This window comes from Hippocampus bargibanti, linkage group LG19 (assembly GCF_051943395.1).
Source record: "Hippocampus bargibanti isolate YZ-2025 linkage group LG19, ASM5194339v1, whole genome shotgun sequence".
Taxonomy (NCBI): domain Eukaryota; kingdom Metazoa; phylum Chordata; class Actinopteri; order Syngnathiformes; family Syngnathidae; genus Hippocampus; species Hippocampus bargibanti.
In genome coordinates this window covers 11203885-11228667 of record NC_142752.1, presented here as the reverse complement: position 1 = coordinate 11228667, position 24783 = coordinate 11203885, and the positions used below count along the sequence as shown (strand labels likewise).

At 41.4% G+C, this 24783-nt stretch overlaps 1 protein-coding gene across 2 annotated transcripts in view; it reads left to right on the top strand.

The window, feature by feature from the left end:
• Positions 1–1508: 1508 nt before the first annotated feature.
• The window catches only part of xrn2 (5'-3' exoribonuclease 2), a 37291-nt gene continuing 14016 nt past the window's right edge, over positions 1509–24783 (top strand). Inside the window, exons 1-28 of one of the 2 annotated variants that reach the window (XM_089022238.1) lie at positions 1509–1723; positions 4112–4239; positions 5009–5120; positions 5206–5317; positions 8852–8910; positions 10503–10592; positions 10677–10749; positions 12295–12345; positions 12481–12638; positions 12720–12794; positions 14008–14141; positions 14221–14278; positions 14383–14490; positions 14580–14624; positions 15686–15817; positions 16255–16305; positions 16743–16834; positions 17176–17311; positions 19008–19115; positions 19180–19269; positions 20836–20908; positions 20996–21079; positions 21738–21835; positions 21929–22008; positions 22122–22178; positions 23330–23398; positions 23496–23624; positions 24066–24181. In XM_089022238.1, coding sequence (XP_088878364.1) covers positions 1649–1723; positions 4112–4239; positions 5009–5120; positions 5206–5317; positions 8852–8910; positions 10503–10592; positions 10677–10749; positions 12295–12345; positions 12481–12638; positions 12720–12794; positions 14008–14141; positions 14221–14278; positions 14383–14490; positions 14580–14624; positions 15686–15817; positions 16255–16305; positions 16743–16834; positions 17176–17311; positions 19008–19115; positions 19180–19269; positions 20836–20908; positions 20996–21079; positions 21738–21835; positions 21929–22008; positions 22122–22178; positions 23330–23398; positions 23496–23624; positions 24066–24181 — 2593 coding nt within the window. In that variant the 5' untranslated portion in view covers positions 1509–1648. Of the gene's footprint in view, positions 1724–4111; positions 4240–5008; positions 5121–5205; positions 5318–8851; positions 8911–10502; positions 10593–10676; positions 10750–12294; positions 12346–12480; positions 12639–12719; positions 12795–14007; positions 14142–14220; positions 14279–14382; positions 14491–14579; positions 14625–15685; positions 15818–16254; positions 16306–16739; positions 16835–17175; positions 17312–19007; positions 19116–19179; positions 19270–20835; positions 20909–20995; positions 21080–21737; positions 21836–21928; positions 22009–22121; positions 22179–23329; positions 23399–23495; positions 23625–24065; positions 24182–24783 lie in introns of both variants that reach the window. The other variant, XM_089022237.1, reaches the window with a different exon arrangement.

Here is a 24783-nt window from a genome sequence, read left to right as displayed (position 1 = left end):
TCCATTTTTTCGGTACTGAAACTTTTTCTGAGCATCTTCATCTTTATGAAGTTCATGGAGTTGCTTGTTCTGTAGCCACAGGGGGACAAAAGCCAGTGTCTTCTTGTGCCAGTCCCAAGCCCGGATAAATACAGAGGGTTATGTCAGATAGGGCATCTGACGTAAAAGCTTGGCCAACACAAATATGCGAATCAAACCTAAAGATGGAGGACACTGATTCGCTGTGGCGACCCCATGAAGGGAAAAGCCGAAAGGTAAAGAAGACAAAATTGAAAATGCATGTGTAGTCCAGACCGCCAACACAAGATGGCGGCATTACACTTAATCGCATCCCACCACGATCCCTTCACATAAACTTGTTTGCAATTTAAGGACACGTCGGTGGTCTATTATGGATGTCTTCGGGCGTACATTTTATTTTGCATTTTAAGCTCTTGTAAAACGTCTTTGAGTGTGACGAAAAGCGCTTTAAAATGAAATGTATTATTATTATTATTATTATTATTATTATTATTATTATTATTATTATTATTATTATTATTATATTTTTTTTATTATTATTAGTAGTAGTAGTAGTAGTAGTATTATTAGTAGTAGTAGACTAGACTACACTACACTACACTACACTATTACTACAATAACAAGAACAAGAACAAAACAACAATACTACAAATACTACTACGACTACTACTAGTACTACTACTACTACTACTAGTACTACTAGTAGTAGTAGCCTCACCTGCCTCCACTGACTGCACGTCACTGTATTCAAACAATAACAATAACAATAACAATAACAATAACAATAACAATAATAACAACAACAACAACAATAACAATAACAAGAACAAGAACAAAACAACAACACTAATACTAGTACTACTAGTAGTAGTGTTGTACCGGCTATCTAACACTAATACTAGTACTACTAGTAGTAGTGTTGTTTTGTTCTTGTTCTTGTTCTTGTTCTTGTTCTTGTTCTTGTTCTTGTTCTTGTTCTTGTTCTTGTTCTTGTTATTGTTATTGTTATTGTTATTGTTATTGTTATTGTTATTGTTCTAATACAGTGACGTGCAGTCAGTGGAGGCAGGTGAGGCAGTGCCTCACCTGTCATCATGGAAAGCTGTCATGGAAATATCAAATGAAAAAATAAATTAAACAGTTACATGTATTTAGTGATTTGTACTTTAAAGTTATTGTCCATTTAACTTCACCGTTTCAGGATTTTTTTTCAAAATCGCTGAATTTTCACATTTACCGTTCAAATACTAAGTAGAGACGAGCGGTGACGTCATTGATGGCGTCAGTGCCTCACCAGCCATGAACCTCACCGCACGTCACTGTTCTAATAGATAGTTTGTGTCTTGCTACGTTGTCTAAACGAAATCAAAGCGTGAGACCATTGCAATACCGATTTCGGCCGGATCCGTCGCAATGGCGGAACCGTGAAACGTCGCAGAGAATACCCCGGAAGACGTCGACAGCGTGACCCGGAAGATGTACCCGATTCCCGACAAGCATGTGGAGACTAGCTCGATAAATTTCGCACTCGATGGTTTCGGAAAGTTCGTGTTTTACTTAACGTTTTTAGGTTGTTTCATTGTTTGTACGTTTTTTTAATTTCGGGCAAAGCAATACTTTAGCGGAGATGGGAGTCCCTGCATTTTTCCGTTGGCTCAGTCGAAAATATCCTTCCATTATTGTAAATTGTGTGGAGGAGAAGGTAAGCATTTAGCATATTAGCATCACCATGTGCAAAACTCAAAACACATTTTCGTTGCAAGTTCAAATCTGTGTGAAGACTGTTTAAAAATGGAATATGACTGAGTTGTAAACTAGTGTTTCCACGTTTTAAGTTAGCAAATAAGATAAATTCCTCGCGGGATCGCGGCATCACCACGCTGCGAAAGCAATTTGAGGGTTTTTCGCCCCACGAACAATAAACTCATCGAATCACGTGCATTTTTATATAAAAAAAATATGTGGCATTATTTAACCGGTCTTAATTTGAGATAAAGGTCCTCCGGGTTTCCCCACAATTGCGAATTTTCAAATTTACAAAAAAAATCCTGCGGACATTTTGAGGAAAACAATTCCAAAAATTAATCCAGGTGATTGTTGCCAACATTGAACGAAGACTGGTTTGATTTCATTTGATGTGGTAATGCCACGAGGAAAAGGACTTTGGGATTTTTTTTTTTTGTGACTACATAAGAAAGGTCGACACAAACATTTTCGAGTCAGTTAAAATCACAACCACGCAGACTTTTAATGGCTACGTAAAAAAAGGAAAGCGACGGATGTACACAGCAGAACGTCATCTTTCTTCGTCCCCGTTGTTTCAACACTATTAACGTTAATCGCCTGAAATTTGGTATATAGATGGTTCCCAATTCAATTGTATTGATATGAAGTTTCTGTAAACCAAACGAAACCTGTCTGTGGTCACTTGTACTAAAAGAGAACTATTATTTAATTATATAGCCCAGAAATGTAACTATTTGGTACACATTACTTCAAGAGGGAGAAACAAATTAATTGTGTGAACATGCTAAAGGATGAACCTTTCTACCTGTATACTCTCTTAAAGGACAACCCCCGGACAAGTTGTGTCCATAATTTGTAAAAATCACTTCAAATGACTTCTACTGAGCGCATTTTACAGATTCCACCACATATCTTTTATGTTTTAAGACTTGCGCTGAATATTCAGGAAGTCTTGTTTTTGAGTTGATGACAATGCCTGACGTGACGTCACGTCAGGCCCCTGACCGAGAAAGCGACACACAAAGCATTTTGGGTACTTTGTTTGGTCTGAAAACATCGTGTTGATCCGTGTTGATGGCGAAATTAGAAGGAAAACTACATAAATAACGCGGTCGTGAATCGTTGTGTTTCGCACCAAGACGACCAATTGCGGTAACACTATAAAGAAGTGGACACAAATTCCCAGCAGACAAATCAGCCCATTTCCAACGGAGCTTGTGCGCCATCTAGTGCATTTTCTGGGCGCTACATTGGAGTCTAGACGGCTTGAATTGATACAGAAGGACTTCTTTAATCGATTGCAAACATTTATGCTTTCCTCTTCAGAACGATTTGAATCATATTCATAACTGGATAAGTAACAAGAAAGCATCTTCTCCAAATCTGAACTCCGTGAGGCAATTGTTTTGATTCTGAAGCCAGGCAAGACGTCCTTGCGTAATGTCACAAACTGGGGGCGGGACTTTCTGAAAATCTCCAGTTCTGAGGTTATTTTGTGGCAGTTTTTGGACACTACGTCATTTTTATTGGTGTTTTGCATTTGACTAAAAATATCAACCTGCGTGTTTTGGGTATTTTAGATGCTACAAAACGTTTTTCTGATTTCAGTGAGGAAACAAAAAATTGTGTCGCTTGTCCTTTAAATGCATACACTACGGAGTGCTGTCACAAATCCTGGCTAGGGGCATTTTTACTATAGTAAAGATATCAATAAGAATAATAACCTGTTCCTCTTTTCCTTTCGGCTTTCCCCTTCAGCGGTCGCCACATCGAATAATATAACAACAACAACAACAATAATAATAATAAGTGGTTACAAGGCAATGACCCGGACAAACAACACAAAAGAGTTGAGCTGCCTTCCTGTGTTATTTGGTATAGAGCAGAGCAGAACGCGACAGGACAAGTGGCCAATTTATTATCAATGAAAGTACCTAGAGCACACTTCAGCATTTTGTGTACATTACGTTTTGCTTTCAATTGGCCTCCAGTGCTCCAATGCTCTGCATTATCCAAATATTAACCAAATTGGCTCTATTTTATTTTATTTATTTTTTTACTTTTAAGTTGAACACCAAAGCAGCATCTGCAATTTGCTCAGAAACATATCAGAACTAGCATGGTCACCCCTATTGTCGTACCAAACCTGAAATCAAGTCTGCAACTGTAAATTCAGAAGACACATTTCAACAACTTAATGATTTTTATTTTGGATTTAAACCCTGACTCTCAAGAGATCGAATGCTCATCGGCAACAGAGGATATTTTTTTTTTGTCATAATTCCTGAGGTTTGTTGCCTCTTTTGTGCTTTCAAAATAAACATCTCATGTTTGTGTCTTCCAGGGAAGGGAATGCAATGGAGTTCGCGTCCCTGTCGACACAACCAAGCCAAACCCCAATGAGGTGGAGTTTGACAATTTATACTTGGACATGAACGGCATCATACACCCTTGTACACATCCAGAGGACAAGTATGAACAATGTTTTTATTTTCTTTTAAATTATTATTTTGATATATATTTCTTTATTATTAACTCATTCACGAATTTATTCGGGAATTGAAAATATTACATAGAGCACCATTCTCGAATTTGTTTGGGTTTTGGTTTTTCTAGTTGGGTGCCGATAAAGTTTTTTTCCCTTCCACAAGGGGGCAGCATTTCCATTCTTTCCACGTTAGTGCTTTGTTCCAGCTTCAGCTGTTAAAGCACTGTGTAAACCAATATGTATGTATTGCATTGTGTTTTGGACAGCCACCCTCATTTCAAGCTCATATTACTCCAGACCCATATAATTTAGGAATTAACTCATTTTTTTTTCTGATGAAATAAGAGTCTAAGGTTTGTTACACCACATTGAATGTTTATGTAGTCCTAATACTCAATCTTCTGTGCGTCCTGGAATTTGAGTGACAATGACAAAAACCCTGGCACTGGAGTGGACACATTTTTGTGCATCGACTGGCAGTAAATGAGTTAAGATTTCCTTGAAAGGACAGTCTGTTGGCAAGCGCAAAGAGTTTTGAAAATAGCTTACCGGATTCGGGAAAAGGGTCAGCACAATAGTTGACTTGTTCGCACATCTACCCCATTGGTCCAGAGTTTGATTGCATACTCTAGCCAATTGTAGAAATTGTTCATTGTATAAATTCCTAATGAGCAATGCGGGTTTGTGATTGTTCCTTAGCTCCTCACACTTGCCCAGTTTTTGTTGTTGTAATGTCTCTTAATCTTTCCACAGACCGGCGCCTAAAAATGAGGATGAGATGATGGTAGCCATCTTTGAGTACATCGACCGCCTGTTCAATATTGTGCGACCAAGAAGAGTTTTGTACATGGCCATCGACGGTGTGGTAAGTGACTATGATGGGGAGGGGGGGGGGGGGCGACGTTTTCCCCACTCGTTTAAAATGATCCCACTGTTGAATTCCTGACCAGGCTCCGAGGGCTAAAATGAACCAGCAGCGGTCTCGCCGCTTCCGCTCCTCGAAAGAAGGCATGGAACTCACAGAGGAGAAGACTCGCATGCGTGAGGAAATCATCCAGAAAGGTCGGTGTGCACCGCGGGCACCCCGGTCTACACTTAAGCAGGGATGCATCTAGGCCGCGCCCTTGCGCCATTAACTCATTTTGATAGCCACTGGCGCATCTTTGTAACTACTGCGCCAGCACCGGCGCACGTCTATTACGATTAGCGCATATTGCTACATGCTCTGCGCCACATTTGACATACAGTGATACCTCGGTTTACGAACCTCTTTGCTTCCGAACTTTACGCTTTACGGATGTTAAATTTATGAAATTTTTCCCTTGGCATACGAAATATTTTTCGGGATACATACGGAGCTGCCACATTGAGTTATGTGTCGTTCGCAAACAAGCGTTTTCCCCAAAAACTATTTTTTGTGTCCTCGATTCCCTGCCCCCAGTCTTCGGTTAAAGCCACGTGATTGGTCAAGAATGCAGCAGTGAGGGAAGGTGGTTTAAACATTGAAGAGACGACATAGAAAGACAAAATGGATAGAAAACAGTGAAATTTGGACTCGTTTCAACTTTGATAGTTCAAATGCAGAGTGTAGACTGCAAGGTTAAAATTTCCATCAATCAGGCACCACAAATAACCCACATTAGCCATCAGTTCAATTTGAAATGAAAAGACAAGCAAGGGAACCAGCTATTAATGATGTTTCTAGTGTGTCTGCTTGCATCTGTTGCAATATCACAACTTGCAAGATGTACAACCCAGAGCTCCTTGAGACACAAAAAGCTATCCATTCCATCAAGCCATCAACAACCATCAAAAAGGTAAATAAAACGACTTTATTATATAGTACAGTTTATTTCTTTAATTATAATAACATAGCCCATTTATTTTACATAAAATAAGGTATATTTTGTGCAGTTTTAAAGGACAACCGACATCACTTTTTTGTTTTTTGACATGAGAAAAATGTTTTATAGCATCTAAAATACCCAAAACACGCAGTATGATATTTTTATTCAAATGCAAAACACCAATAAAAATGACTTAAAGTGTCCAAAATCTGCAAAAAATTGAGTTGCGAATTGGGCATTTTCAGAAAGTCCCGCCCCCAGTTCGTCACGTCATGCCAAGACGTCTTGCATTGCTGGAGAATCAAAACAATGGCTTCAGATTCGGAGAATATGCTTTCTTGTTACACCTCCAGTTAGCAATATGATTCAAATAGTTCTGAGGAGGAAAGCATACATGTTTGCAATCGATTAAAGAATTTATTCTGTGCCGTTTTGAGACAACATTGGGGGGAAATGTATCACCCAAAAAGAGGCAGAAAATGGCATCCAAGCTCATGTGAGGAATTAATCAGCCCGTTTCCACAGGCTGATAAATTCCCTCCATGGAGCTTGGTCGCCCTCTTCTGGCGGCTTTTTGGTGCAACACGAGGTTTTCAGACCAAACAAGTACAGCAAAATACATTGACGTGATGGAAGGACTGCTACAATGTGTCTTTTTTTCGGTCAGTGGCGTTCCTTCAGTGACGTCACGTACGGACTCGTCACCAACTCAAAAGCAAGACTTCCTGAATATTCAGCGCGAGTCTTAAAACGTAAAATATAGCTATATGCCCTGGAATCTTTGTAAAATACGCTCAGTAGAAGTCATTTGAAGCCATTTTATAAATTATGGACATAACTTGTCCGGAGATGTCGGTTGTCCTTTAAGGCTTAGAACATTAGAAAGTAGAAACTTATGTTTTATCGGGACCTGGGAGCGGATTTTTCTCAGTTTAATGGTTTCCAATGGGAAATTACTTTTTGCCTTACACACTCTGTCTGGGAACCAATGAAGTTTGTTAGCCAAGGTATCACTGTACTTTTGTTAAAATAGCTAAAAACAAATGTAGTTTAACAGCAATTGAAAACTGTTCGTTTTCCTTGAGCGGTTTTAACTTTTGTCGTGATCCGCCGGAAAATGCCGAATGAGATAATCAAATATTCATTTACCTATGGTGCATTGCAGTATTTACATTGAATGACATCGACAGAGATGGTTGCAATATGGAACGAGAGAACATAAATAAAACTCTAGAGGACATTAAAACAAGCAGCAAACAAACATGTTTTCTTTTTTTAAGAAACAACAGAGGGCAGTGACAATTCGTTTCAGCAAACTGATGTTAATGATTTAAATTTAGTGGATACTGAGAATTATTTCAGAGCTGTTGCAGCATATTGGAAACTTTAATAAGTAGACACTAGTAAGAGATATTGTGCCAAGTCTGTTCTCTTTGACTTCTCTGTAATACCGTAGAACAGGGGTGGGCAAACTTTTTGACTCGCGGGCCACAATGGGTTCTAAAATTTGACAGGGGGGCCGGGCCAAGAGCATTTGGAGGGAGTGTTTGGGCCAGATATACGAAAGCATTAAATGTAGTGTGTGCAAACCTCGTAGCACAGTAAGAACACTACAACCCAATTTATTAACTGTCTTTCAAATGTGAAAAATACCCCTTATCAGTTAATAAATTTGTCTCAAGAAATATGCAAGATATTGTATCGTATTATATCAGAATCATCTTTATTGCCAAGTATGTAGAACACACAAGGAATTTGTTTCCGGTAGAACACGCTGCACTAGTATCGTCGTCAAAAAAAACTGCTAAGTGGCACTATACAGTTCCATTTTGGCTACTGTTGAAAGAGTTCAAAGAGTTAATGGCTTGGGGGAAGAAGCTGTTTAAATGTCTGCTGGATTTGGATTTGTATTGGATTTGCCTTTATTAGTCTCGCAGTGGAGAAATTTACATTTCATAGCAGCAAATTTATGAAAGGAATGAAAGTAGAAAAACTAAATACAGGAGCTGCTGGAAAGGCAGCCACTCTCGTGGCGCCGTCTTGAAGTAAAAAAAAATACATACATGCATTTACATACTATTTCACAGAGGAGGAAATGGAACTTTCAACATTCAAAACATATTATTACACAACAAAATACTCAAGCTCAATAATATCTACTTGTGTTAAACTTCGCAAAATCATGGATGGATTGTCCTGACCGCGCGCTCTGCAAACTCACCATCCTTAATTTAAAAAAAACTTTATACTTTGCAACATTTTTTTTTTTGCGATTAGTCGTCTTATTGTGTTTCAAGTTGTGAAAAATGGGGGCAGGCAGCTTTATGGCCGGGCAGGCAACTTTTCAGAGTTGTCCGCCCTGTTGTCCGCTAACATTTTGTCATGAGTTTCAGACACTGTTTTTACTATAGCACAGGGTTCATTGTGTCGTAACGCAAGGAAAAAGAAAAGGTTTATTTTATGTATGAATAAAGTAGTTGACTCGAATTAAAATTGTTGATGTATTAGAAAAATAGATTTTACTCAATGTTTTTTTATTTGCAATTTAGACATATGAATGTGTTTTGGTTGATTTCAATCAGTTTTGGATACTTTGGCAATCTAGTTAAATTGGGCCCATCAATTTTAGAAAATGGCTCCCTTTTTAGACACAAGGGGCCAGTTGGCTCCCTTTTTAAATTTCCCACATGCATCCCTGCAAAAGCGCATCCGACAAACGTGACACTTGACGTGCGCATTTCTCACACAGGAGGTTACCTACCACCTGAGGAGATTAAGGAGAGGTTCGACAGCAATTGCATCACGCCAGTAAGTGAATTTGGAGTGGAAACAAAATACTCCTCAAAATTTTTTTGTGGGGTCGGAGCAGTGTAATTGACCGTGCGGACTGAATAATGCAGTGATAGCTCGGTTTACGAACATTAAATTTATGAACATTTTACCTTGGCATCCGAACTTTTTTTCGGGATACGCATGGAGCTGCCACGAATTATGTGTCGTTCGCGAACGAGCTCGTAATCCTGAAAGAAAATGACAGCCGGTTTGTTTTGGTCCTCTATTCCCTGCCCAGGTCGTCGGTTAAAGTCACGTGATTGGTCAAGAACACAGCAATGAGGGGCGGAGGGTTACAAACAGAGAGAGTAAAGCCATTCTCCCAAAAAGAAAATGGCTGCCGACATTATTTTGTCCTCTATTCCCCACCCCCAGTCTTCGGTTAAAGCCACGTTATTGGTCAAGAATGCAGCAATGAGGGCAGGTGGTTTAAACATTAGAGACCTGCAGACAGAGAGAGAGTGACAACATGGATAGTAAACAATGAAATTTGGGCTTGTTTCAACTTTGATAGTTCAAAGGCAGTGTTGACTGCATTTTTGGGATACACACTTCGCCTTACACACTGTCTGGGAACCAATTAAGTTTGTAAGTCAAGGTATTACTAACATCTCTTAATTAAAATTTAATAACATAAGAATGTATTTATTATTGATCAAGGCTTTGACAATGAATGCAGAAGGTAAAATGTTAAAAAAAAAAAATTGAGACAACCAAAATTTACTACACAAGTACAACTGAAATAACAAAAATGTCAAATAAAAAAGCCTCAGCAAATCGTCTGGCACATTCGATGGGTGTCAGAGACTCAAACCCAGAAAGATTGTCTTTTACTGCCTGCAGGAGATGTAGCCATTCATGACAGACGTCTGAATTTAGCAGCCTTCTGCCAAGCTATTCATTGAGAATACATGCAAATTGAAGTGATACATTAGTAAAACATAGTTTTCTTGATTAAAATACCACACCTCTGGATGTTCTGAGCCCCAACAGCTGTAAGCAATAGAACTTTGTCTCTTCCACTAACTGATAAATTTGTATCCTGGCTAATGAGCTCTTGCTGTGAAGGAGTTTTAAGTCGTAAATTGCTTCGGTGATAAAGGAGTAGCCCAAGTCCTAAATTCTGTCCAAGGCCGGATCTCCTATATCAGGGGTGTCCAAAGTCGGTCCTCAAGGGCCGCCGTCCTGCCTGTTTTCCAGCTCCCCCAGGAGCAACGCACCTGATTCAAATCATCAGGACCATTTTGATGCTGCTTCAGAGCTGGATGATAAGCTGATGATTTGAATCAGGTGTGTTGCTCCTGGGAGAGCTGGAAAACAGGCAGGACAGCGGCCCTCGAGGAACGACTTTGGACACCCCTGTCCTAGATGAAGATGACAGTTTAACAAGCTGTGTCTCTTGCCCCGAGGTTGTCTGTGCTTCAATTGTGTATTCGAGTCACACATGTTGACTAAGCATATAACAGCATGAAACTTAAATATGATAACTTCTTGTTCTCTATCAATGGGTATCATAACCAGATTTGTCAATTTGTTTTATTGACGTAAGATCTCTCGTTTGTCTCTAGGGGACAGTGTTCATGGACAATCTGGCACGTTGTCTTCGCTACTATGTCGCAGACAGGCTCAGCAATGACCCGGGATGGCAAAACATTACGGTGAGATCGCCTCCGCTGCTAAATGTGGTTCAGTGCGCGTACGTGGAATTCATGTTGTTACTGACCAGACCTTTTGCTTTGAAGGTCTTCCTGTCTGACGCCAGCGTTCCGGGCGAAGGCGAACATAAGATCATGGACTACATCAGGAGACAGAGAGGTTTGCCACTTGCTCTCCTGTTCTTGTCTTGACTTTTACATATTATACCAATCACAATTTGTCATTAATATGGACAAATGTATTGGTACACCCAGCGAAAGGAAGAAATGGCTTCCACGTGTTTTGGGAAGGACGTGCCCAAATACAGTAAAGTCTCGTTATATCGATATTCTCGGGAGTCGGACAAAATATCGATATAACTGGACTATCGATATATCCGCTCCTGCGGCATGTAATTTTCTCCTTGCGTTCATAGAAATAGTATCGTATTAAGCAGTACAATCGATATAACCGATATCGATATAACGAGACTTTACTGTACTTTTGTCTGTTCCGTCCTTTTTGCTGTTGGTGATGCTTTTTTTTCAAGTCCCGATAACATTGGAAGTCCCCCTTCTCCCAATAGTCAACCTTTTAATACCTATTTTATGTTCCTGTTGAGTTTCTTGTTTTGCTTTGTGTTGTCTGTTATGTGAAGCGCTTTGTTGCAGCTGTTGTGAAAGCTATAGAAATTAGGATAATTGCATCTGATGACATAATTGTTTTTTTTATTAAATTCTAATTAACCATTTTCAGGGACGTCGGTTACTAGGGTGGGCATCTTATCATGCTATCAGGTTACAAGGATCATGAAACGGTTAAGATAACTAAATTATTTCTCTGAATATCTTCAAAATATTGACATTGCCGTAAAATGCCATAAGATTGTGGCAATGCATTACTAAAAAAGGAACTCAATTTACAATCCATCCCGATTTATGTAGCGTTTTCACAACAACTGCAGCTGTAACAAAGCTCTTCACAAAACAGTTGACATAAACTAAAATTACAAAATAAAATAATAAACAACACATCACATAAAAACACAGATAGTCAAGCAATTTTAGCCACTTTTCATTTAGAAGAGATAATCAAAGTGTCTTTTCACCAGTGGATGAAATACATCATTCTCAAAATAATAACAATCCATTTCATTTCTAAGCACCTTTTCAAAAAGTTTTTTTGGTGGGTGAGCAGCGGCAGCCACACGCCCCAGCGTTCACTCAACCCGCAATAACTCAAAAAGATAGACAGCTAGCTAGCTAATGGATAGCCAGACAGCTAACGTCCAGCTAATGTGCACATGTCTGAGACAAGCTAAATATGAACGTCAGCGAGAAGCTTTGGTGTCCACGAAAAAAAAAGATTGGGTCACTTCATGTAAATCTGCTATGATTCCAATCGGAGATTCTCAGTTCCAAATATGCATCCGCACAGGCGCTCTTTTGGATTGGATTGGATTTGCCTTTATTAGTCTCGCAGTGGAGAAATTTACATTTCACAGCAGCAAAGTTATGAAAGTAGTAGTAGTAGTAGTAGTTCTCTTCATCCTCGGATCCATCCAGCCACATCAATGCTGACTGTCCAACATTGCAACCATCTCCGCTAAACAAAACGGAGAAAAGTTACAACTTGTATCACACCCACTGAAATGCCAAAAGAAGTCTCCTCAATGTCAACTTTGTATCTTTCACTCATCGCAAATATTTTCTCTGTCATCTGCAGCTCAGCCCAACCACGACCCCAACACGCATCATTGCTTGTGCGGTGCTGACGGTCAGTCTTCAACACACACTGGGGAAAAAAGGGGGAAGTCAAATCAACTTACGCGCAGTCGGACATTTCTGTTTTCCTTTATTTTTTAATTAATTAATATCTGGCTTTTGTCTCTGCGCGGCGGCCAAAATCCAGCGGACCTCATCATGCTTGGTTTGGCCACGCACGAGGCCAACTTCACCATCATACGGGAGGAGTTCAAACCCAACAAGCCGCGGCCCTGCGCTCTCTGCGGTCAAATGGGCCACGAGATCAAAGAGTGTCAGGGTGTCGCCCGAGAGAAACGAGGCGAGGTCAGATCGCGCCTGACCATCTTCATGCAATCAGGAAGACCTTGAAATTAAAAGCTCTCTGTTGACTTTTTGCCTTTCCAGCACGATGAATTTGCAGACACCATGCCAGTGTCTGAGCAGGAATTCATCTTCATCAGGCTGTGTGTGCTCAGAGAGGTAACGTGTGTGCGTGTGTGTGCGTGTGTGTGTGTGTGTGTGTGTGTGTGTGCGTGTGTGTGTGTGTGTGTGTGTGTGTGTGTGTGTGTGTGTGTGTGTTTGAATGACTACTCTTGTGAGGACCACTAACATTTTATACCAGACATGGGCAAACTACGGCCCGCCCCTGTTTTATACCATACGTAGTGAGGACATTTTTGACAAATGAGGCCCTTTGGCCGGTCCTCACAAGTTTTTCATTCTAAAGGCTTCTTTATGGTCTATACATGCATCTGTTGTATGCAAGTTTCAGAGACGTCCTCACAAATTCACCCCAAATGATTTTTTGGGTATTTTCATTTCACTTGGATACACACACTTTTTACTCACTGTGTGTGTGCGTGTTTAATAAGAGGAAAAAGTTCATGCCACAAAATGTAAAACAATATTTTAACCAAATTCACTACAGGGGTGAGGACTGTGAATGTACCCATTCAGAAACCTCACTCCTGCTGTTATTTCAGTTTCAAGTCCACTTTTTATTGCTTTGTTTTTAAAGAAATTGAAGTGGGAAATGGGGTGAAATTTAGTGTTCAAATGTAACACTAGTTCTTCTCTAAACTTATCAGCAACGGTGGTCATCACTCCTTATCTGGAGTTATCCGGACCTCACAAAACCATTGAAACAGGAGTGTGTGTGTGTGTGTGTGTGTGTGTGTGTGTGTAAGATTTGCGCTGCAGCAATTATTTAAATAATTCAATTTCAAAGAAAGGTTGAGGCAAGTCCACAGCCATTTTGGGAACATATTAGTGATTAGCCAACTTTGTGTGTCACCTTACCTGACCAGTTCAGAAAATCTTAACTAAATCGTGATAAGCACATTCGCTCGCTCGCTGATAATCGCCACATCAGAGAAACTCAACACTCGGATTTAGCAATCAGCTAACTGCACCATCGTTCGTTGACAGCCATATCGTTCACCACAGCTGCATCCGCCTTTTAAAGCCATACACACTCAAAAGTCACCGCTAAAATGGTTCCTTTATTTTTGTCCCAAGTGGACAAAAAAATATATATTTTTAATCCTGATTTGGCTTAAAAAATGTTAACTTCAGCCCTCATTTTTGTTAATTTTTCTGTGTGGATGGTATCTGTATATCCATTTTTATCTTTGTTTTTTTGGTGTGTGTTTCTATCACAATCCCACATTAACGGCTCTGCGTTCCATTTCAGTATCTCACTCGAGAATTGACCATGGCCAGTTTGCCCTTCCCATTTGACTTTGAGAGGACCATCGACGATTGGGTGTTCATGTGTTTCTTTGTCGGAAACGACTTCCTCCCTCACCTGCCGTCCTTGGAAATCAGGTCTCTAAATCCGTTTTATGTGTGCGAAGATCTAAGTCACAACTAATTTCATACTTGTTGCTGTTCCATCACCTTACAGAGAGGGGGCGATAGATCGCCTGGTCAAGATCTACAAAGATGTGGTCCACAAAACCGGAGTAAGGACCATCCAGTCGGGAGTGTGGCCTCTTGGCTGCTGTGCATACTGGGAAATGTCGACAAATTGCGGAGCTCCGGTTGACAGCTGCGTGTGTGCGTGTAGGGCTACCTGACGGAGAACGGCTTTGTCAATCTGCCGCGAGTCGAGATGATCATGCAGGCGGTGGGCGTGGTCGAGGACAACATCTTCAAAAAACGCAGAGAAGACGATGTAAGACGTGTTTTCCGTTTTAAAAACGTTCAGTCGCACTGAAGCGATCGGGGTGATGACAACTTTTTTTTTTGCAATCTCGCTTTTAGGAGAGCTTTAGGAAAAAGATGAAAAACAAACGACAAAGGATGAAGGTAAGTACTGGACTGGACTGAGTTGTCGAGATACTTCGGTTTACGAACCCCTTGGCTTACGAACTTTTTGATTTACGAACGTTAAATTCATGAAAATCTTACCTTGGCATACGAACTTTTTTGGGGATACACACGGAGCTGCCTCAATAAGTGATGTGTCGTTCACGAACGAGCCCGTTCTTTGAACAACAAAATGGCAGCCGGCTTGTTTTGGTCCTCTATTCCCCGCTCCCAGTCTTCAGTTAAAGCCACATGATTGGTCAAGAACGCAGCAGTGAGGGAGTGCGGGGTTTACAGATAGAGTGGAGCCGTTCTCCAAAAGGAAAATGGCTGCCGACTTTTTTTGTCCTCTATTCCCCGCCCCCAGTCTTCGGTTAAAGCCACGTTATTGGTCAAGAACGCAGCAGTGAGGGGAGGTGGTTTAAACATTAAAGAGACAGGCAGACGACAGTGAGTTTCAACTTTGATAGTTCAAAGGCAGAGTGTAGACTGCAAGGTTAAAATTTCCCATTAATCAGGCTCCACAAACAACCCGCCCAAGCCATCTGTACACTTGATACAAAAAGCTATCAACCCAGCTAAACAACACAATTGATGAGGAACTAGATAAAATTATCACAGAGAAAGCACCTCAAGGGATCATTCCTCAAGATGATGAGGAACCTAACCTTCTTTCACCAAGTGTTTAATTCTGAGGAAACCGGCCACTCCATTCCATCAAGCCATCAACGACCATCACAAAGGTATATAAAACGACTTAATTATACAATGCAGTGTATTTATTTAATTATAATACCAGAGCACATTTATTATACATAAAATAAGGTATCTTTTGTGTAGTTTTAACGCTTAGAAAATTAGAAAGTAGAAAATTATGTTTGATGGGGAACTGGGAACGGATTATTCTTATTGTAATGGTTTCCTATGGGAAATTAATTTTTGAGATCCACACTTTTCGCCTTATACACAGTGTCTGGTAACCAATTAAGTTCGTAAGCCAAGATATCACTGTATTGAAATATCGAAATATTTATTTGCTTGTTTTTTTTAATTGAGCACAGAGGGAGCGGCAAGGCCCCGCCTTCCGCCCCGCCGGCCAGTTTGCCCCTCACGCGCTGGGCAGGGGCCTCCGGCCCGACACAGTGGAGAATGCTCGGAACCAAGCCTATGACATGAGGATGCAGTCCAATAAGGTATGTCTTCAAAACTCACAAACTAGCTTCAGCCCTCCCCCCCTGTGCTACATGTTTTTAGATTCAGAAAGAATCAACAATAAACACAACAGGAACATAAGAAAATGGACAGTTGTGCAATCTTAACATTCTATGATGTTTGAGTACAAGACAGACACTTTATAACATGAAGCAGTTCTAGATGAAAGGAGAGGATGAAAGCCTCCTTTTCACCAGTGGATGAGAGATGTCATGGTGGAATGTGCACGTCTTCTACAAGCTAAATTTTGAAACTAAATACAAAGCTGTAGCATCCATTGACGAAAAGAGATTGTCTCACATCTCCTGGCCCACGTAAATCCACTTCAATTCCAAGCCGCAACAGTTCCACATGCGCATCGGCGCTCTGCGCTGACCCTCCTTTCTTCAGTATGTGTGCGTCTGTGTTTTTTGTTCAGGATGCTGCTCAGTCCCTGAAGGCCACGATGAAGAATGGGGGCGGCGGCAACGTAAGTTTGAAATGTGTTGTATGAACACGCATTATGAACAAATGAAAATTAAAGATACCTCCCCCCTCCCTCCAAAAAAACATGCACATTTTCTTTATCTTGTCACATTTTGTGGAAAGTCTGCCTTTTTTTTCTTTTCAATTAGCCAGGCCCATTTTTGGATAAGGGGACATTGACCACTAATGACCTTTGTCCAGTTTACTACATCCTATTGTGTTTGCTGTCATTGCATCTAGCTTTGCCAATAGATGCAACCATTATTTTTATGGTTATTTTTATATTAGCCAAGACGGAGGGTGATTTCAAATCAGCCGCCAGAATACAAATCGGCTTATTGTGACTCCACTCCTTGATCTCGTCTGTAGTGTCGTAAGACGACTGAATAGTCATCAAATAGACATTTGTTTATTTCCAATGTTGATTTATGGCCTTAGCAGTTTCCAGGCCCCAGCAACGACGGCAACAACAGCCGCAGCATGAAGAGGAAAGCAGACAGCGACGACGAGCCCGAACCGGAAGACAACGTCAGGTAAGTGCAATTGGGTCGGCATGCGGTGACAACAGAACACTTGACTAGTCGAAGAGCAGACCCAACTACACACATGCGCACACACACAATTAAAATGGAAAGCAGTCAATTCCTGTGTGACACGCTTAACAAATCGCCTAAATCCTCCAGAATGATTTGGTATTCATGGCGCGTTTGGCTTCTGGAGGCGGCGCTCCCGGCAGGCCGCGCCAGGCCTCTGTGGTGGCACAGATGCCGCGCGGCCTCCATTATTTGAATTTCCCAAGGTGTCAAAAGCAATCAAGAATTCCGGTCACGCAGGAAGTGGAAGCATCTTAGATTGGAAGCTGTTTGATTGACAGGTTGTGGGAGGACGGCTGGAAGCAGCGCTACTACAAGAACAAATTTGATGTGGACGCTTCTGACGACGACTTCAAGCAGAAGGTCGTCCAGTCGTACGTGGAGGGCCTGTGCTGGGTGCTGCGCTACTACTACCAGGTCTGCACTCGCCTCCCTACCAGCAAACCTTGATTTGATTCGGAATTAAAGGACAACCGACACCATTTTTTTGTTTCGTAACTGACATCAAAAAACGCAAATGCAAAACACCAATAAAAATGAGTTAGTGTCCCAAAACTACTTCAAAATGACCTCGCAGATGCTGAGTTTCAGAATGTCCCGCCCCCTTGTTCGTGACATCACGCCAAGACATCTTGCCTTGCTCTAGAATCAAAACAATGGCTTCACATTCGGAGAAGATGCTTTCTTGTTACTCATCCAGTTATGAATATGATTCAAATAGTTCTGAAGAGGAAAGCATAAATGTTTGCAATCGATTAAGAGGTCCTCCTGTATCAATTCGAGCCGTCAGGACTCCAATGTAGCGTGCCAGAAAATGCACAAATGGCGCCCTAGCTCCGTTGGAAATGGGCTGATTTGTCTGCTGGGAATTTGTGTCATTTAGTATCAAATACAGTAAAGTCTCGTTATATCGATATTCAAGGGAGTCCGAAAAAATATCGATATAACCGGGACTATCGACATATCCGACCCTGTTTGCATGTAATTTTCTCCGTGCGTGCATAGAAATAGTATCGATATAACCGGGACTATCAATATATCCGATATCGATATAACGAGACTTTACTGTAGTAGTCTTGGTGCAACACGCAACGATTCACCATCACATTATTTATGTGTTTTCCTTCTAATTTCGCCATCAACACGGATCAACACAAAGTTTTCAGACCAAACAAAGTACCCAAAATGCATTGTGTGTCGCTTTCTCGGCCAGGGGCGTTCCAGACGTGTTGTCATGTCAGGTATCGTCATTACGAAAACAAGACTTCCTGAATATTCAGCGCGAGTCTTAAAACGTAAAATATAGCTATATGTCGTGGAATCTTTGTAAAATACCCTCAGTAGAAGTCATTTGAAGTGATTTTACAAATTATGGACACAACTTATCCGGAGGCGTCGGTTGTCCTTTAAGGTAACCCTCAATCAACATTTCTTGAACTGAAAAGTGTTTTCAAATGTCAAAAATTCGTAAGTGGCGCCATCTTTCCTTCAGCAGAGGTGGATCAGCCTGGGGAGGGGGAGTGAGGAGAATCAGGGGAGGGCAGTTCTCCACATGCTCAGCAATCTTATACTGGTCTCAGCGGGCCGCTCTGAATTGATTAAAAGGTCCTCGGCAGACGGGACGTGTCTGCCCGGCGCTGCCGCGCATTCACGGTGCCGCCGCCGATAGCGTTAGCATCACGTGCGGATCGCCAAGTGGACCCGTGCGGGGGGAGGAGGGAGGGGAACGTGGGCTTCAGCCAAAACGATGAAGACGTGTTTCACACTTGGCTCCCGAAATCACTTTTGATCGCCCCCTCATCCCCAGCCCTCTCCGTGATGAGGACCTTCTATTTGTTTTACGTCTATTGCGGGGAGCTCAAACGGGCTGCCGCCATTTGAAAGGGGTAATTTGACACGCTTCCTTTCACATCCTAAAATTATAAGGAGGGAGTGGGGCGGCTTTGCAGATAACTCAATTGAACTCGTTATCTTTGTGTTTCATAAAAGGATGTTTTGCATCTCGGTGGGCTTTTTGTGAAATAGTTGATAAAAGCCAATGTAAATATGACGAGATTGGATAAAGTTGAAAGCTGAAATGTTTGTGTTTGTTGACCTGTCAATGTGCTTGCAGGGCTGCGCCTCGTGGAAGTGGTACTTCCCCTTTCACTACGCCCCCTTCGCTTCAGATTTCAAGGACATTCAAGAAGTGTTCAGCGATTTTGAGAAAGAAACCAAGCCGGTAAGCGAAACGTCGATTGACGCCCAGATGAAGCCAATCCGAATTTGCTTGCGCCTCTGCACAGTTCAAGCCCCTGGAGCAGCTGATGGGGGTGTTTCCTGCCGCCAGTGGCAACTTCCTGCCAGAAACGTGGCGCAACTTGATGATGAGTCCGGTGAGTGTACCACATGCGAGGGTCCGTAAAGTCTCTTTTCATTTTAGGAGATGTGTACACTTAATTAAACTTAATTGATTCCCAGAAAGTGTGTGTAGTGTAAGGTGAAAAGTTCATCTTCCAAACATTTATTTACCATAAGAAACCATTAAAAATTAGAATAATCCGTTGCTAGGTCCCCGTAAAACATAATTTTCTACTAAATAAGCCTTAAAACTACACAAAATATACCTTAGTTTATGTATAATAAATGTGCTATTGTATTGTAATTAAAGAAATAAACTGTACTGTATAATAAATTCGTTTTATATACCTTTGTGATGGTCGTTGTCTATGGATGACGAATTTCCAGGTTGCCTCTTAATGGTATCCGAGTGAAGTTGCCGCGCTTTCTCGGCGATAATACCCACACTCACACTGCCCCCTGCTAACTACTTTTCGTTAATCCAAATCAACAGAAGCTTTTTTACCTCTTCTATTGCCGGAGACAGTTGCTTAGACAACAACGAAACACCCTTAGCCACACGTGGCAATGGTCGACTTAGCCTACTGGTACTGGAACGCTAAGTCATATGAACGCACACCTCGTTCCTGTTTTTTGATTATCTTTTTCTGCTCGACTGTAATTTTCTTTATCTTCTGAGGCTTAACGCTAGCCTGTGGTGGGGTCTTTTTTGGTCCCACAATAGCAAAAGTATCCTTGACCATGTATGCACTCAAGGAAAGGGGTGATGACTGTGGCGCTGTTCGACCGTGTGCTTTGGTTTTCTTCCGCTAAAAACTAGTCCGCCATCCACCGCTGTGTGGTTTGGTTCGTTTGCCGAAAACTAGTTTGTATGCCAAGATTATATTCTCGCGAATTTAATGTTCGTAAGGCGAAAAATTCGCAAGCAAAAGCGTTCGTAAACTGAGGTATCACTGTATATGTATGTGGTGTCCATGTAGAAGTCTACATAATAAAAAAAAAGTTACATTTGTTGGAGTTTGTTGATTCCCTTTTTTTTTTCAATGTTAGCATTTTGTTCCAGCTTCAACTATTTTTAAATCGCTATCTAAAACAATATGTATGAATTGCATTATATTTTGGACAGCCGCCCTCATTTCAAACTCATTTAACTCCAGACCCATATACAGTAAAGTCTCGTTATATCGATATTCAAGGGAGTCCGAAAAAATATCGATATAACCGGGACTATCGATATATCCGACCCTCTTTGCATGTAATTTTCTCCGTGCGTGCATAGAAATAGTATCGATATAACCGGGGCTATCGATATATCCGATATCGATATAACGAGACTTTACTGTAATTTAGGGATTAACATGTTTTTTTTCTGATGAAACAAAAGGGCCTAAGGTTTCTTATGCTGCAATGAATGTTCATGTTGTCCTAAAACTCAATACTCTGTGGGTCCTGGAAATATGAGTGACAATGACAAAAACCACGGCACTGGAGTGGACACATTTTTGCACATTGTCTGGCAGTGAATTAATTACATTTGTTGAATTGATGGAGGCCTCTGTTTTGTAAATCAGTGTATAAAGAATGTTTTGTTTGTGACACAGGACTCTTCCATCATCGACTTCTACCCCGACGACTTTGCAATTGACTTGAATGGGAAAAAGTTTGCATGGCAAGGTGAGACGTGCGCCGTCCGAATACCGAATGCTCCTCTTTGCCTCTGTTGACTCTTTTCTCGGGTGCGCCTTTGTTTCCTCCTTGAAGGCGTTGCCTTGTTGCCGTTTGTGGACGAGCGGCGCCTGCGGGCAGCCCTGGCCGATGTCTATCCCAACCTCACGTCTGAAGAAGGTCAGTCGCATGTTGGTGGCACCTTATTGAACCTCGCACTTTAATGCACATTTTCTCATCCTTGTAAAACCACTTCCATTTATTTGAGTTGACCATTTTTTCTCAAAGTACTTTGGATGTGTGCAAGACAGAGTAGTAGCTCAAGAAACTTGCCCTTTGACTGAAGACTTGACATGGCCGATGTGAGATGTGTCTGTTTGGTGGCAGTGAACGCAACACTACAAAAAGCAAAAAAATGGCAAATCGTGAACTGTTTAGCAAAAAGTTGCATTGAGGAGCTTCACTCCACTCCCAGTTGAACTTGACTGTCACACTAAAAAAAATGGTGCCCGCATGTGCGAACAACTACCGGGGGGGAGGCGCCCCGCTGTATTCATGCTAATGTAAATATCATATCATATCAATGCTTGAACCATTGAGCCAGTCGATTGACCATGAGTAGTTCTGTAGCATGTAGGCAGACAATATAAAAGTCCTTGGTCATTATTTGTGTGAAATGATTAATAATGCTGTTTTGATAAGGTCCGAACGGAAATTACTTTTTGCATAAAGCCCGCGCCTCTGTGATGTGGTTGGCAGTTGCAAGGGCGTAAAGACATTAGTGTTTTTTTGTCATTAATTCAATGCAAAATCAATTCAAATGATGTTGACGTTCCAGAGAGGAGAAACAGTCTGGGAAGCAACTTGGTGTTTGTTGGCAAGTCTCACCCCCTCTCGGATTTCATCCAGGAACTCTATCGTGTGCAATGTCATGAGGTAATGCCAGCAGATTTCAGGCTAAAATAATGGGAAAAAAATGTATGCAATGCTGGCAACGACAGGACAGATCATGTTGCCGTTGTCTTTCAGCCCACTGAGGTGCCTGCAGAACTCTGCCATGGAATCCAAGGTATATTATCTCTTGAAGACGACCCTATCCTACCAGATAAGTAAGGACCACTTGCTCATGTTCCCTCCTGCACATTCCCAATCAGAAGGCGAGCCGTCCTCCTGTCCGTAGCCACTCACAAGCTCACTGGCCTTTGACCTTTTTGTCCTTCAGAACGGTGAGCTCGCCCATCCCCACGCTGCGTGACATCGAGCAGAACACCGCCATCGGGTGAGAACTACATGGCCTTGGATTTTTCAAAGAAATATTATAATGGTGCATTGACCACCATTAGCTTGACAGGAAATCCTTGTAAATCGACCCGAGCCCCTCAGCAAATACCACCCAATTTTTTTTAGGAGCATATTCTATTGTAAGAATCAACATCACTCCGCATGATTGCACTTTATGGAAATTTTGTCATCACAAAACTTACACTATAAAAAATGGAACGCCTGGCATGCATTTAATTTTGCTTTACTTGTTGTGCATGTCTTGACCTGCAATATAATATATTGACATACCAGATTTGATGAGAGAGTAGCACGCTTTGACAGTTCATCTATTCAGAAGATAAAGAATATATGCATGTGTGCACTGTGATTTATCTGTATGCATGTCTTCAAGTATTATAAGTTACAAAAAACGTATGTCCACTTGTTTTGTCATCCCCTTGATGGTGGTTTTATTGCAAATTTTAGGTAGTTATGTGTTGCATGAACTAGCTCAACTGTATCTGTTTTATTTAAATACACAGTACGTCTGTTTAAGCTCTCAGTCGTACAGGAGTGGTCCATCGATAAACGGGTTTCTGCAGCCGTCATCTGTACTTCTTTGAAGGTGTCGGACATTTTGCTTCTGATCCAAGAAACTTCGTTAGCCAACGAATTAGCTGACGAAGTTTCTCGGATAAGAAGCGAAACGTCCGACACCTTTAAAGGAGTACAGATGATGTCTGAAGAAACCTTTTCATCGTTAAACACACAATGTTTGTCGGGAGGGTGACCCAAAAAGATCCGTCCTACGGAGTCCCTCACTGCAGCAATGTTTTCTCCCGAAAGAGGAATGTGTAAAAGTGATTGACAACTTTTTCAGACGAGTACAGGTTTGCTTGCAACGAAATGGTGGACATTTTCTGTGGACGTCTTGGGAAAGCCATACATTGACTAAAAATTGACAGAAATAGCTGAGACTCTGGTGAATGGTCTTCCATATACTGAAAAATGTGTGGTTGTAATTTGAAATAAGTAGCTCTTTAATCAAAGCCACAATTGAAATTTTCATGGGTACGCAAGTTTTTGGGTCACCCTGTATTATATACGATAGTCCACTGCTTCAAAACATTACTGGAATGGAACACTTCATTTGTGTTGTGTCTGCAGAGTGAAGTTCAAGGATCCCCAGTTTGCCGAGGGTTTTGTGTTCAAAGCGATTATGCTTCCTGGAGCAAAGTTAGTAACCCTTTCACATTTCATATTTGATATTAAAATAATTTCCAATGTCTTTTGGTACTTTTATTGCCTCGTGTGACAATGATTTTGTGTTCAGGCTTCCCACGAACGTGCTGAAGCCGGGGGACTGGGATAGGCAAGAGAATCAGCCGTGGAGACCTCGGCTTGGCTTCAACCCCAACAGGCAGCAGGCTCACTTGGACCAGTCGGGCTTCCGAGCTTTGGGGTGAGTTTTTCTTGACGGACACCACCTGGAAATACCTGTCAAATGTGAAATGATTTGTGCTACATGAAGTACGCAAATCCCCCCTAAACTGCTTCATACATGCCAAAATTAACGCAATGGGATTCATGACAGTCAAACGTTGCCAGTGTGAGCTTTACAATGCGTCTTTTGAAAATGTGTAAATGTTTGTGTACCCCACCCTCCCTCCCACACTGGCCATTAAGCAGCCATGCTTGATTATGAGCTCCACTTCCTCCTCCACACGTCCACATTATCATTAAGAAACAGCAATAATTGAACATCTGGCAACCCCCGAAGGCGCCGTGTTTGGAATTCATGATGAGCACCTTTTAAAAAAGAAGTTTTTTCTCCCCCCCATAGAAAAAAAGAAGCTGCCAGACTCCAGAAATCATATTTGACATCTTCTCGTTCCTCTTGCAGTCACACGCTCAGAAACCAACAAGGTGGGCTGTACAGCAATACCCCACCGCCCGACAACTACAGTTCGCGAGGAAAATACCGCTCACCCCGCGGCGGGAATCATCAGGCCTCCCAACGTAAGACACACACAAACATACATTCCTGTTTCAATGGTTTTTGTGAGGTCCGTATAACTCCAGATCAGAAGTGAGGACCAGCGTTGCTGATAAATTTAGAGAACTAGTTTGAACACTAAATGTCACCCCATTTCCCGCTTCAACTTCTCTAAAAACAAAGAAATGAAAAGTGGACTTGAAACTGAACAGCAGGAGTGAGGTTTCTGAATGGGTACATTCAAAGTCCTCACCCCTGTATTGAATTTGGTTAAAATATTGTTTTACTTTTTGTGGTATGAACTTTTTCCTCATTAAACACACACACACACATAAACACACACACAGTGAGTCAAAATTGTGTGTATCCAAGTGAAATGACCAAAAAATCTTTTTGGGTGAATTTGTGAGGACCTCTCTGAAACTTTAACAGATGCATATATAGACCCTCTAGTAGCCTTTAGAATAAAAAAATACTTGAGGACCGGCCAAAAGGTCCTCACTGTTCAAAAATGTCCTGAATACGTATGATATAAAATGTTAGTGGTCCTCACAAGACTCGTCATACCAACACATACACACACACAGTCGACAGTCCTAAATCCGACTTTCTTTGACCACAAACA